The following is a 14,184-nucleotide window of genomic DNA, read 5'->3' on the forward strand; positions in this document are numbered from 1 at the left end:
GGAGTACAACACAGTCAGACCACCCGTCTGTGTCCAGCCACGCTACACGGATACCTCATCCTACCCCATCACCTATCCCCCCTCTCCTAACCCAGTACCTATTCCCATCCTACACCAGTTTCCGAGGATCTGATTGGCTTGCGACCAGGAAGAGGAAGTGCTACTCACAGTACGGCAGGGTGGGGTGAGAGGTCATCCTTCGCACGTTGTTGATGTTCCTCTTGATCAGCTGGAACCGGGGGAGAGGGAACGTAGAACACGTCAGTAGGTCAAACGTCCAGAGTCTTACTTTAAAGAGGCCACCTGTGTACTGTAGCAGTGCAATAAGAGGCTAACGTGTTAGCACACTGACTACAACCCTGTGTGAACAAACCAATTTGGACATCAATAACAGCCCTAGATGCTAAATATTGACACAATGTTCTTTTTACGTTCGACCTACTCCTCCCCCATAACAAAGGCTCATTTGAGAACCACAAAGTGTCTTGACTTTTTAACCGTATCAGGATCATAGGGGGTCAGATGGCTGAGCGTTTAGGGAGTCGAGCTATTAATCCGAAGGTTGTTGGTTCGATTCCCGTCCGTGCCAAATGGCGTTGTGTCCTTGGCCAAGGCACTTCACCCTACTTGCCTCGGGAGAATGTCCCTGTACTTACTGTAAGTCGCTCTGGATAAGAGCGTCTGCTAAATGACTAAATGTAATCAAGAAGAGACAGGGAGGCTGGAGGGGTTGGCTCACCACGGCTGCTCCTCTGCCCGTCTGAAGGCCCCCCAGCCAGGGCATGTTGATGGGCGTGCCTGGGCTGCTGTGGGTGTAGGGAGTTGTGCCGTGGAGCGTGTTAAAGTCGTCTCTGGCGTGGATGATCAGGAAGTCTTCATTGCTGAGGCTGAGAGAGAGAGAGAGAGAGAGAGAGAGAGAGAGAGAGGGAGATAGAGGAATGGGGGAGGGAGATAGAGAGAGAGAGGAGATAGAGGAATGGGGAGGGAGAGAGAGAGAGAGAGAGAGAGAGAGAGAGAGAGAGAGAGAGAGAGAGAGAGAGGATGAGAGAGAGAGAGAGAGAGAGAGAGAGAGAGGAATGGGGAGGGAGTGAGAGAGTAGCAAGAGAGGGAGATAGAGGAATGGGGAGGGAGATAGAGAGAGAGGGAGATAGAGGAATGGGGAGGAGGAGTGAGAGAGAGAGAGAGAGAGGAAGATAGAGGAATGGGGAGGGAGTGAGAGAGAGGGAGATAGAGGAATGGGGGAGGGAGTGAGAGAGAGGGAGATAGAGGAATGGGGAGGGAGTGAGAGAGAGAGGAGGAGAGAGAGGAGGAGATAGAGGAAGATGTTAGGAGAGTTGTTTGAGAGAAGACACATTGAGGTCCATCGTGACTCACTCAACGAAAGCTTTGTTAAAGTGTGTGTGAGAACGTTAATCACCCCTTTGCCTCGGTCTCAGCCTCGTCATCGACCCACGTCAGGATCTGAGTGGCCAAGATGGACGACACATCCAGCTCCTGGATGTCATGGGTGGACGCTACTACCAGGCAGTTACGGTTGGCCTGGAAACGAACAGAGGGAGGAGAAATTCAAAGAAAAGAGGGAAGGAGGAAGGGAAAAGAAGGAGGTGGATAAGGACTAGATAAGTCGTCCATCTCTAAATTGCTTTCCTCTCTCCGACGAGCTATCTACCTTGTTGATAGCGAAGGCCGTGATGATGTCAGACTCCTTGTGGATGATTCGCGCCTTCCCTCCAGGGTATCCCTGGTCTGCCTCAATCTGCACAGAGCGAGACGGATATAGAGATGGTTCACTGTGAATCACCACATACCCCATCAGCACGTGTACACACCCCCACAGGAAGGGAGGAATATACATTTGCCTTCCCTGCCATGTCTGCCAATCCATTAAACAAACCCGCCCCCCAGGTCATCAAACACAGAAGGGTGGATGAATGCTTAGATGCCTGCTTGCTCAACTCTGTGATTTCTGAAATGTTTGTTGGAGGACACAAGCGTCGGGGCATTTATTTACCATCGTGGTTGGGATTTTTTCTTTTTGTAAGCACGTCCTCTCATAACCCTCACCGTTTAGCTATAGTATAACAGTTATGTCGACAGCAACTCCTACGAGCGCTTAGTCACGGTTCGGCAGGGTCATCATGGTTATTTTATATGGTTATTTTATAACCATGATGCAGAATTAGAACCTCTAATTCTGTTCTTTGTAATCGCTTCACGGCACAGTACAATATAGCTGCTATGATGCCTGCTTTCCAAGGCTGAGGAGGAATATTGCAGTCCTAACTCGTTGTCCAGTTTCGCCCCTCAACACCGCTTTCATTCAAACTGAAAAGACCACATCGTTCTGCCAGCGAGTGGATGCAACGTCTGACTTGCAACGAAATGTGGCGGTTTGCCATTTTCACATCGCGCTAATGCCCCACAGGCGACGCGGATTCGTCGTGACACACCCTGGTTATTCAAAACCCACGTTCCGACCTCGTTGGTTATTTCTTCCAAGTTTCGTCCGTAATTACATGACCGGAGGCGGCAGGGCGCCAGGCTGACATGGGCATGGGGCCGTCATGGGACAGACTTAAGGAACACTTGAGAATATGTGTGACATGAAACGCGCGGAGAAAAGCTAATACGACATGAGCGGAGGGCCTGGGAAGCAGTCTAGCCGCGATATCGGGCTAGACGTAACATGAACGCAGGGACGAATGATGCTAACTGCTAGTAAAAGGCTTGCAACAAGCCTGCTACATCCTATCAACACAATTCCACTATAATTATATGCACAGGTCTCACATTTTTAACATTACATTTTGATGTATTGTTAAAGTGTATGAAGATGCAGTTCCCCGTGGGAACTAAGTATAAATGTATCCTTGAGCTGTAGAGCTACGTACATCTATTTTTGTTTCAGATAAAAGCATAGCAATGTATTTCACATTACATTACCGTTAAAAAAGAATTGCTTCCAGGCCTGGTTCTTAAAAAAACAACTTTGATTTTAAGTAAAATTTATCATCGCGAATATCCATTTGACAGGTGAAAGAACTGATTAGGAATGTGTGTAACAAGCTTGAAATGTCGTTACGCTGATAGCATGCTAACATAATGCTATAAATCACGACAAGAACGCAGCAGGAAAACAAATGAGCTAGGTGAAATACCAAAACAACGAAAACACAACCGAACTATTAAACATGGTAGGAAACACAACACGACTGCATGTTTTACTGAAGCATTCCAGACCTACCACTGTGTTCCAGACTAAAGACAATTAGTCTTTACTGGTTGTGTAAGTAGGGACAAGGCACTTCAGCATCTGTTCTGTGGGAAGACATAGCCCTCCCCTATCCGTACCTGCCCCAGTACCCCTCCACCTCCTCCCCCTCCAAGCCCAGCACACACCCAGCCCCACCTCCAACAGCCCTTCCCCAGCCCCTCCATCATCACAAGCCCTACCTGATTATGGCCAGGCTCCTCTGCTGTGTTTGAGCATGTCACACTGTGGTCCTCAACCGACTTTAATTACCCCCAGAGAGCAGCAGGCAAAAACCAGACGACAAGACAATGAGGGGGATGAGGCATGCAGTCAAAACAGTCAGGAAACACAGACATGACGGTCATTAAATCAGGCTGTTAATCAACAGAGCTTCATTAATCCATGTGTTCATTATTTACTGGTGTAAAGACACAGACACACACTCTTGAATTACAGATGAATTGGCATTAAGGATTCAGATTGCCACTACAAAGAGAGCATGCAGAGCCAATCACAGATACCAGGTATGGAGGAGGGAGTCAGAGGTAGCATGGATTGTAATAAGGATGGTGTGGGCTGCTCTGAGGGTGGTTAATGTAAGTGATGGGGTTTGTTTTTTAGGAGGTGGTGGTGGGGGGTGCGACACAATGTGTGTTATTAAGTAACAATGGTGAGGTGTTTGATTGCTGGAGCTGCTGTGTGCATGCAGAGAGGAGGTGGGGAGAGAGGAGGCAGGCAGCCTTCATACCTCGCTGGGATCTCGTTTCTTGGTGAAGATGTTCCTGATGAAGGTCTCCTGGATCTCCTCCTGCTTCACCAGGTACTGCCACAGGCGACGCACTGGCAGAGCAGAGTGGTGGCTGGACCTGGAGAGAGAGGAGGAGGTAGGGAGAGAGAGAGGGAGGGAGAGGAAGAGGGAGAGAGGAGGAGGGAGAAAGAGAGGAGGAGGAGGGAGAGGAAGAGGGAGAGAGGAGGAGGGAGAAAGAGAGGAGGAGGGAGAGGAAGAGGGAGAGAGGAGGAGGGAGAAAGAGAGGAGGAGGGGGGAGAGAGAGGATGGAGAGAGAGAGAGGAGGGGGGAGAGGGAGGGAGAGAGAGAGGAGGAGGATGGAGAGAGAGAGAAGGATGGAGAAAGATAGGAGACAGAATGAGAGAGGAGGAGGGAGGGAGAGAGAGAGGAGGGAGAGAGGAGGAGGGAGGGAGAGGAAGAGAGAAGGAGGGAGGGAGAGAAGGAGGGAGAGAGGAGGAGAAGGAGGGAGAGAGGAGGAGGGAGAGAGAGAAGGGGAGAGGAGGGAGAGAGAGAGAGGAGGGGGAGGTGGAGGGGAGAGGAGGATGGAGAGAGAGAAGGATGGAGAAAGATAGGAGACAGAATGAGAGAGAGTGATAAAAGGAGAGACAGAGAAAAGAGAGATAGGGGAGATGAGAGAACATCAGAGACCGAGTTAAAAACGAAACCAGTTTAATCCCAAACGCTGTCGTCAGACAAACAGGGCTGCCCACCAGGTGCGCTGGCGTGACTCAAATCAGGCGCACCACCCTCCCTTCCAGACTGCGATCTATAAGTGTCCTCACCTGAAGGGTGTGTTGGACGGCTCAAACAGGGCTTTGTGTCTGAGGATGGCAGGGCCGGAGGCGGGGGGCTGGTCCAGGGGGGGTGTGGAGATGTACTTGCAGGGAGGCCCTCCAAACAGCTCCAGCCTCTTCAGCAGGACCTGCTCCCAGCGCTGCAGCGTCTTCAACACAGCGTGGCACAGAGGAGAGGCCACAGGCAGGTCTGAGGCACGCACACACGCACACACACACACAACACACACACACACACACACACACACACACACACACACACACACACACACACACACACACACACACACACACACACACGCACACACACACACACAGGTATGTTTGAAGAAGGTAATTGAGCGTGAGTGCTTGTACCTAAAAAGCCCCAGAACGCCTGACCTTAACTAAGACTTCATCTTCAACCACCCAGACAGGAGCTCTGCTGCCCAGGGCCAGGCTAAAGACAAACACAACTGTGTGTGTGTGTGGTGTGTGTGTGTGAGTGGTGTGTCATGCTGGAAGTGTGTGTGTTGTGCTAAGGGTATTGTAGTGTGTATAATCTGTCTTGCTGGGAGAAGGGGAGTGGTGGTGTGTGTGTAAGGCTAAGAATGTGTGTGTGTTGTGTGCAGGAGTTTCAGTGTGTGTGTGTGTTGCCATGGTACCGTACCTAGCAGGTCGTAACCAGCCATGGGGTAGAAGGACTTGAGGTTTCCCAGAACCAGCTGGACCATGGACAGACGCATCAGACACCAGCTGCAGGAGCACACACACACACAGTATTTAACTGTTGACCTGGGTCTGGACCCAGGGTTAGGGTTAGGAGGGGTCAGAGGTCGTACCTGTAGGAGTTGTGGTTGGAATGTTCCCGGAGGGGAGAGCTGGATTCAAATGTGTCCTCGTCATATTCCTCCTCCTCATCCTCCTCCTCCTGGCTGTCCTGGCTCTCCTCAGAGTCGTACTCCACTCTGCTCTCTGACGGGGGCAGGAACGGCTACAGGCACAGGCACGCGCACGCACACACACACACACACACACACACACCAAAATAATTAGTAAAAGCTTTGCTTAAAAACCTGAAATCCATCGAGACTCCTTGAAACGGATTCACTTGAACGTCCTTAAACGTTCATCTGGTGCTTGTGAAACGCACAAACAGAAAGTTCCCGGGTTACCTTGGCGATAAAGAAATCCCAGATACTGAGTTCAGGAGGGACAAAGTGTTCTTTAAAGATGGCCGCCTCCTGCTGCTCCGCCACCGGCGGGGGGCTGCCTGGCCCCTCCCTCTCTGGCCCCGGCCTATCAGAAGCCTCCCTGGAGCCGCTCCGTGACGACAGCAGCCTGAAGCGCCGCCTCTTCCTGTCCACGTCCTCGCTGGAGGGCGACACTGAAGACAAACACCCCAGGTGTCGATAAGGTGTAAAAAAAAAAAAAAATAGAAGAAAAAACACTTGTCTGTCTCTCTCTATCCCTCCCTGTGTCCTCTCTCTGTCTCTATATCCCTCCCTGTGTCCTCTCTCTGTCTCTCTATCCCTCCCTGTATCCTCTCTCTGTCTCTCTATCCCTCCCTGTATCCTCTCTCTGTCTCTCTATCCCTCCCTGTATCCTCTCTCTGTCTCTCTATCCCTCCCTGTGTCCTCTCTCTGTCTCTCTATCCCTCCCTGTATCCTCTCTCTGTCTCTCTATCCCTCCCTGTGTCCTCTCTCTGTCTCTATATCCCTCCCTGTGTCCTCTCTCTGTCTCTCTATCCCTCCCTGTATCCTCTCTCTGTCTCTCTACCCCTCCCTGTATCCTCTCTGTCTCTCTACCCCTCCCTGTATCCTCTCTCTGTCTCTCTACCCCTCCCTGTATCCTCTCTGTCTCTCTACCCCTCCCTGTATCCTCTCTGTCTCTCTATCCCTCCCTGTGTCCTCTCTGTCTCTCTATCCCTCCCTGTGTCCTCTCTCTGTCTCTCTATCCCTCCCTGTATCCTCTCTGTCTCTCTATCCCTCCCTGTATCCTCTCTCTGTCTCTCTATCCCTCCCTGTATCCTCTCTCTGTCTCTCTATCCCTCCCTGTATCCTCTCTGTCTCTCTATCCCTCCCTGTATCCTCTCTCTGTCTCTCTATCCCTCCCTGTATCCTCTCTGTCTCTCTATCCCTCCCTGTGTCCTCTCTGTCTCTCTATCCCTCCCTGTATCCTCTCTGTCTCTCTATCCCTCCCTGTATCCTCTCTCTGTCTCTCTATCCCTCCCTGTATCCTCTCTGTCTCTCTATCCCTCCCTGTATCCTCTCTCTGTCTCTCTATCCCTCCCTGTATCCTCTCTCTGTCTCTCTATCCCTCCCTGTATCCTCTCTCTGTCTCTCTATCCCTCCCTGTATCCTCTCTGTCTCTCTATCCCTCCCTGTGTCCTCTCTGTCTCTCTATCCCTCCCTGTATCCTCTCTGTCTCTCTATCCCTCCCTGTATCCTCTCTGTCTCTCTATCCCTCCCTGTGTCCTCTCTCTGTCTCTCTATCCCTCCCTGTATCCTCTCTGTCTCTCTATCCCTCCCTGTATCCTCTCTCTGTCTCTCTATCCCTCCCTGTATCCTCTCTGTCTCTCTATCCCTCCCTGTATCCTCTCTGTCTCTCTATCCCTCCCTGTATCCTCTCTGTCTCTCTATCCCTCCCTGTATCCTCTCTCTGTCTCTCTATCCCTCCCTGTGTCCTCTCTCTGTCTCTCTATCCCTCCCTGTATCCTCTCTCTGTCTCTCTATCCCTCCCTGTATCCTCTCTGTCTCTCTATCCCTCCCTGTATCCTCTCTCTGTCTCTCTATCCCTCCCTGTGTCCTCTCTGTCTCTCTATCCCTCCCTGTGTCCTCTCTCTGTCTCTCTATCCCTCCCTGTATCCTCTCTGTCTCTCTATCCCTCCCTGTATCCTCTCTCTGTCTCTCTATCCCTCCCTGTATCCTCTCTGTCTCTCTATCCCTCCCTGTATCCTCTCTCTGTCTCTCTATCCCTCCCTGTGTCCTCTCTCTGTCTCTCTATCCCTCCCTGTATCCTCTCTGTCTCTCTATCCCTCCCTGTATCCTCTCTGTCTCTCTATCCCTCCCTGTATCCTCTCTGTCTCTCTATCCCTCCCTGTATCCTCTCTGTCTCTCTATCCCTCCCTGTATCCTCTCTCTGTCTCTCTATCCCTCCCTGTATCCTCTCTCTGTCTCTCTATCCCTCCCTGTATCCTCTCTCTGTCTCTCTATCCCTCCCTGTATCCTCTCTCTGTCTCTCTATCCCTCCCTGTATCCTCTCTCTGTCTCTCTATCCCTCCCTGTATCCTCTCTCTGTCTCTCTATCCCTCCCTGTATCCTCTCTCTGTCTCTCTATCCCTCCCTGTATCCTCTCTGTCTCTCTATCCCTCCCTGTATCCTCTCTGTCTCTCTATCCCTCCCTGTATCCTCTCTCTGTCTCTCTATCCCTCCCTGTATCCTCTCTGTCTCTCTATCCCTCCCTGTGTCCTCTCTCTGTCTCTCTATCCCTCCCTGTATCCTCTCTGTCTCTCTATCCCTCCCTGTATCCTCTCTGTCTCTCTATCCCTCCCTGTATCCTCTCTGTCTCTCTATCCCTCCCTGTATCCTCTCTCTGTCTCTCTATCCCTCCCTGTATCCTCTCTCTGTCTCTTTATCCTCCTCTTCATCTCTCTGTCTGCCTGTCTCCATCTCTTAGTCTCCCTCTCTCCTCCGTTTCTCATCTCTGTCTCCCTCTCTCTGTGTCCCTCTTCATCTCTCTGTCTCCCTCTCTTCATCTCTCTGTCTCCCTCTCTCCATCTCTCTGTCTCCCTCTCTCCATCTCTCTGTCTCCCTCTCTCCATCTGTCTCCCTCTCTTCATCTCTCTGTCTCCCTCTCTCCATCTCTCTGTCTCCCTCTCTCCATCTCTCTGTCTCCCTCTCTCCATCTCTCTGTCTCCCTCTCTCCATCTCTCTGTCTCCCTCTCTCCATCTCTCTGTCTCCCTCTCTCCATCTCTCTGTCTCCCTCTCTCCATCTCTCTGTCTCCCTCTCTCCATCTCTCTGTCTCCCTCTCTCCATCTCTCTGTCTCCCTCTCTCCATCTCTCTGTCTCCCTCTCTTCATCTCTCTGTCTCCTTCCCTCTCTCTGTCTCCCTCTCTCCATCTCTCTGTCTCCCTCTCTTCATCTCTCTGTCTCCTTCCCTCTCTCTGTTTCCCTCTCTCCATCTGTCTCCCTCTCTCCCTCCACCCCCAGAGAGAGGTAGAGGGAGGAGGTCAGCCGTGCCTCATACACCCACCAGGGGGACACCCCACTGGGCTGGCCTTCTCCAGGGCGGGAGTCATGGCCCCGCCCCCGAACACAGCCACCCACAGCTTGCTGTTGAGGGGGTGGGCCAGGACGCGGAACAGCTCGTTGCTGGAGTGCGTGGCGAGGCCGTGGACGAACAGGCTGAGGAAGACGGAGGACAGGATCTCACACAGCAGCACGGCCACGCTCGGCTGGACGTCCTCCCCCGCAGAGCTCAGCAGCCGCACCAGAGACGCCATGCCTGGGGGGAGGGAGGGAGGGAGGGGAAGGAGACAGGGAGGGAGGGAGGAAGGAAGGAAGGAGAAGAAAGGTAGGGAGAGGAGTAAGGAGACAGGGAGAGAGAGAGGAGGAAGGAGACAGGGAGAGAGAGGAGGAAGGAGACAGGGAGAGAGAGGAGGAAGGAGACAGGGAGAGAGAGAGGAGGAAGGAGACAGGGAGAGAGAGGAGGAAGGAGACAGGGAGAGAGAGGAGGAAGGAGACAGGGAGAGAGAGGAGGAAGGAGACAGGGAGAGAGAGAGGAGGAAGGAGACAGGGAGAGAGAGAGGAGGAAGGAAACAGGGAGAGAGAGGAGGAAGGAGACAGGGAGAGAGAGGAGGAAGGAAACAGGGAGAGAGAGAAGAGGAGGGGCAGTGGGAGGTGGATGGAGAGATGAAGGGAGGGAGGGGAGCGGGGAGAGGAGGAGAAAGACAGCAAAGATGGGACAGTCAAACTGAACCTCAGAGCAGTGAACAGCATGCGTTTCACTCATCCAGTGGGAGAGTGAAGACGGTGAGGGGGTCTGGGGCGAGGTGTACCTGGCCACTGGGCGGGGGGGGTGTTGGGCAGGAGGGTGCCCCCCAGGCTGGTGGTCCTGGGGGGGGCCGTGGGGCACAGCAGCTCACTCTGGTACACCATGCCCGTGAACTGGTTCACATGACTGCAAACAAACAAACAACAACAACATGATGATTCCACTTCTTGGGGGGGTGTCATTCATTAGGTTTTGAATTTTTTAAACCTTTTAAAAAGGTTTATAGTCTAACAATTGATTTCTCCCTCTCTTTTTCATCCTCTTAAAAAAAAGAATTCCGTGCGGGTGTTTGGGTGAAAAAGACCTTTCGCTGTACGGTTAAAAGCTGTGAGTTACCCACCTAGCTGAGAGTAAATACATCATGCTGGCCTGTTCTACATTCTTCAAACATTTACAGAAACCGAGTTTCAGAAACTCAAGAGGTCTTTCTTCGTAAAATTAGAATCCATCTGCACCCATGAAATGCTGATAGGACAGCCTCACGACTCCATGACTACAGTAAGTAGTACAGTGTAACCCTCTGGTTACAGTCAAGAACTCAACAGCAGATGTATGGATGATGCCCTGAACCTCATCCCCACATCAAAGAGCTCTCGCTTAATGGGGAGAGGAAGAGGAGGGGAGAGAGGGGGATGGGAGGACGGAGATGAGGAGGAGGAGGAGGAGAAAGAGGAAGAGGAGAGGAGGAGGAAGAGGAAGAGGAGGAGGAGAGGAACAGGAAGAGGAGGATAGGGCCCAGGGACAGCAGAGGCATGAAGGGTTGTGTTGGATGGCGACTCACTAACCACATAATAAGACTAATACCACTCTATATTGTTCTCACTAACAGGCCAAATCCACTGCTAAACTTCCCTCCTGGCAGATATATCCAAGCCTGTGGTTAATATGGTGGCGTGTGTGTGTGTGTTCTGGTGAAAGCCAGAGCAGGTTAGAGGAGAAGGATCGTAGTGATGTCACTAACACTGACTGCCGTCCCCTGACCTGCATAGCACCTCTCCGATGTCACACACACAATATAACCGTGGAAACACTTCAGCAAACCTTCCCCCAAATTCTCTCTTACACGGGCAAAACATCGACTTCCCAGGGGGTTAATTAGCATAACAAAGAACGTGTTAAATTAGAAGAAGAAGCTAATTTGGTCTGACTGCTGCGTCTGTGTGCACAGGAGGGGTGCGGCGTGTGTGTGTGTGTGGTGAGAAGCAAAGCAGGAAAACAGGGGCTTCTCACTAAACAAAGAGCCCTACCAAGTCAACAATATTAGGGCTGGCTGAGGGCGCAGACACACACACACACACACACACACACAAGTTTAAAGCATCTTTAAAACATCCCCCTTAATCATCAACTCTTCTCTCTCTCCATTCCTCCAGCAGATGGGCTCACCTGTGTGTGTGCCCAGCACACAGACACTGGTAGATGCAGGCAGACAGGGAGGCAGCCAGGCTGTGCATCACGTAGATCTGCAGCGGTCAGAACAGTCAGAACAGAACCAGTCAGAACAGGAGCAGTCAGAACAGGAGCAGTCAGAACAGGAGCAGTCAGAACAGGAGCAGTCAGAACAGGAGCAGTCAGAACAGGAGCAGTCAGAACAGGAGCAGTCAGGACAGGAGCAGTCAGGACAGGAACAGTCAGAACAGGAGCAGTCAGAACAGGAGCAGTCAGAACAGGAGCAGTCAGGACAGGAGCAGTCAGAACAGGAGCAGTCAGGACAGGAGCAGTCAGAACAGGAGCAGTCAGAACAGGAGCAGTCAGAACAGGAGCAGTCAGAACAGGAGCAGTCAGAACAGGAGCAGTCAGGACAGGAGCAGTCAGAACAGGAGCAGTCAGAACAGGAGCAGTCAGAACAGGAGCAGTCAGAACAGGAGCAGTCAGAACAGGAGCAGTCAGAACAGGAGCAGTCAGAACAGGAGCAGTCAGGACAGGAGCAGTCAGAACAGGAGCAGTCAGAACAGGAGCAGTCAGAACAGGAGCAGTCAGGACAGGAGCAGTCAGAACAGGAGCAGTCAGAACAGGAGCAGTCAGAACAGGAGCAGTCAGAACAGGAGCAGTCAGAACAGGAGCAGTCAGAACAGAACCAGTCAGAACAGGAGCAGTCAGGACAGGAGCAGTCAGAACAGGAGCAGTCAGAACAGGAGCAGTCAGGACAGGAGCAGTCAGAACAGGAGCAGTCAGAACAGGAGCAGTCAGGCTCCCCATGCAAAACCATCCCTCAGGACCAGTCCTGCTCACAGTTACATCATCACATGACAACAAACTCATCATTCTTTATTTCTTTATGTATGTAATACTGGTCTCTCCATCTGTCTGTAGACCGAGAGACTAAAAGGATCATGGTTTATGATGTGTGTGTGTGTGAGACCTCGTTGTTGACCAGGTCGGGGTGAGGGGGTGAATCCAGGGCGTTGATGGTGTGCAGGATGTCGTGGGTCAGGTTGGTCAGGTGGACGATGGGATTGGCTACCACGGTTTTGGCGCTGGCAGTACAAGCCAATAGGAGAGGGATGGAGTGGTGGTGTGGACTGGGAGCCATCGCTGATTGGACACTGTCGTCCTGGAGACGCAAGATAGGGGAGGAACGAGGGTGTCACATGTGGATACGCACACACACACACAACACACACACAGAGGACACATGCACACACCTCTGACAGCTGCACAAATACACGTTGAAAAGACACACACACATGCAGAAGGAAAACACATCAAGTAAACAAACAACAGGAAGGAGACGTCAGGGTGTAACCAGCTGAGGTGACAGAGAGGAGCAGAGAGCTGCTGGGATGGGGAACAGCAGCCAGACATTCAGGCTGAGGCAGGGGTAGCTGTCATCCTGTATGTGTGTGTGTGTGCGTGTGTCTGTGTGTGTGTGTGGTGTGTGGTGTGTGTGTGGTGTGTGCGTGTGTCTGTGTGTGTGTGTGGTGTGTGTGTGTGCGTGTGTGTGTGCGTGTGTGTGGTGTGTGGTGCGTGTGGTGTGTGTGTGTGGCGTGTGTGCGTGTGTGCTTGTGTGTGTGGTGTGCGTGTGCGTGGTGTGTGGTGTGCGTGTGGTGTGCGTGTGTGCTTGTGTGTGTGTGTGTGCGGTGTGTGTGTGTGTGTTACCTGCTGGGACTCCTGCAGCAGCAGGATAAGCTCCATGCGTACGGAGGCCAGCCCTCCCCCATGGGAGCCGTGCAGACTGCAGTAGCTCAGGAACATCCTCAGCAGGGGCTGGTTCCTCTGGAGCCACAGCCTCCGGGTCCTGCCCCGGCCCTCCCCAGCCTCCCCCCTCTCGTCTCCCCCGGCTCCCTCCCCCTCCAGGGCCTGGTCCTGGTCCAGGACCAGGCAGGGTGTGTAGTTGCAGACGCTCCTCAGTGCTGCCACCTCCCTCTCCAGCCAGAGGCACAGCTGGTGCCTCAGCTTGCCCCCGTCCAGCTCCGAGCCGCTGGCCAGCGTCCGCAGCTCCGCCGTCAGTATCTTCAGGCAGGCGCCGAACTTCAGCTGGGCCGCCAAGATGTCGTCTGACGCTGCCACGACGACGGCATCGTCATCGTCGGGGGTGACGGAGGTTTCCGTCGACGGGGAGACGGAGTCCTGGAGCACGACGGGGGTGTTATTAGCATCCCCTCGTTCCTCGACGCAGCCCCCCCCTTCCTCCTCATCATCATCCCACTTCAGGTCCAGGGGTTCTGTCGGGGCCAAGCAGGGTTGGCTCCAGTCAAAGCTCAGCACCGATTCCGACCGGCTGACCGACAAGCTGCCAGACAGAGACTCCGTCCCGTTCACAACCGGCTGGGACCAATCCAGCTCCGAGGCCTGCTCCCTCCTCGAAGCCTCCCCCTCGCCTGACCCCGCGCCCGGCTCCGAGGCTCCGGAGGCGGGGTGGTCCTGGCTGAGGAGCACCCTGGAGCGGGTGTGGGCCTTGGGCATCTTGGAGAGCACCTCCAGGGCCAGCATGGGGCAGCCCGCCTGCAGGTGTGTGTGGGCCGCCGTGAAGAACAGCTTCCTCTCCAGCAGGGTGATGGAGTCGAGCCGGCGGCCCTGCGCCGTCAGGCCCCCGCGGGCGCGCTCAGACGAGCCCAGGTGGCGGCGGAGCAGCAGGGGGTGGGTGCGGAGGAAGGTGTAGAAGTTAAACACCTCCGGGTTGCAGGGAGACATGGACGACACACCTGCAAGGACACACAGCGTTATACTGACACAGTAACCAGAGAGAACCACAGTGTGGGTGTACTGTTCCTGTGTGTGTGTTGTTCCTGTGTGTGTGTGTACTGTTCCTGTGTGTGTACTGTTCCTGTGTGTGTGTGTGTGTGTGTGTGTGTGTGTACTGTTCCTGTGTGT

General features: G+C 53.1%; 1 protein-coding gene across 3 annotated transcripts in view; it reads right to left on the reverse strand.

The window, feature by feature from the left end:
* Positions 1-82: 82 nt before the first annotated feature.
* The window catches only part of dmxl1 (Dmx-like 1), a 33,009-nt gene continuing 18,907 nt past the window's right edge, over positions 83-14,184 (reverse strand). For 2 of the 3 annotated variants that reach the window (XM_062454940.1, XM_062454939.1), the window contains exons 28-42: positions 12,970-14,015; positions 12,233-12,424; positions 11,257-11,333; positions 9,875-9,996; positions 9,070-9,321; positions 5,989-6,200; positions 5,656-5,807; positions 5,484-5,569; positions 4,823-5,024; positions 4,002-4,119; positions 3,454-3,513; positions 1,670-1,756; positions 1,418-1,539; positions 740-887; positions 83-229 (exon numbers count right to left, since the gene is read on the reverse strand). In XM_062454940.1, the coding sequence (XP_062310924.1) occupies positions 161-229; positions 740-887; positions 1,418-1,539; positions 1,670-1,756; positions 3,454-3,513; positions 4,002-4,119; positions 4,823-5,024; positions 5,484-5,569; positions 5,656-5,807; positions 5,989-6,200; positions 9,070-9,321; positions 9,875-9,996; positions 11,257-11,333; positions 12,233-12,424; positions 12,970-14,015 (2,945 nt within the window). In that variant the 3' untranslated portion in view covers positions 83-160. The remainder of the gene's footprint in view (positions 230-739; positions 888-1,417; positions 1,540-1,669; positions 1,757-3,453; positions 3,514-4,001; positions 4,120-4,822; positions 5,025-5,483; positions 5,570-5,655; positions 5,808-5,988; positions 6,201-9,069; positions 9,322-9,874; positions 9,997-11,256; positions 11,334-12,232; positions 12,425-12,969; positions 14,016-14,184) is intronic. The other variant, XM_062454941.1, reaches the window with a different exon arrangement.

This window comes from Osmerus eperlanus, chromosome 28 (assembly GCF_963692335.1).
Source record: "Osmerus eperlanus chromosome 28, fOsmEpe2.1, whole genome shotgun sequence".
Lineage (NCBI taxonomy): Eukaryota > Metazoa > Chordata > Actinopteri > Osmeriformes > Osmeridae > Osmerus > Osmerus eperlanus.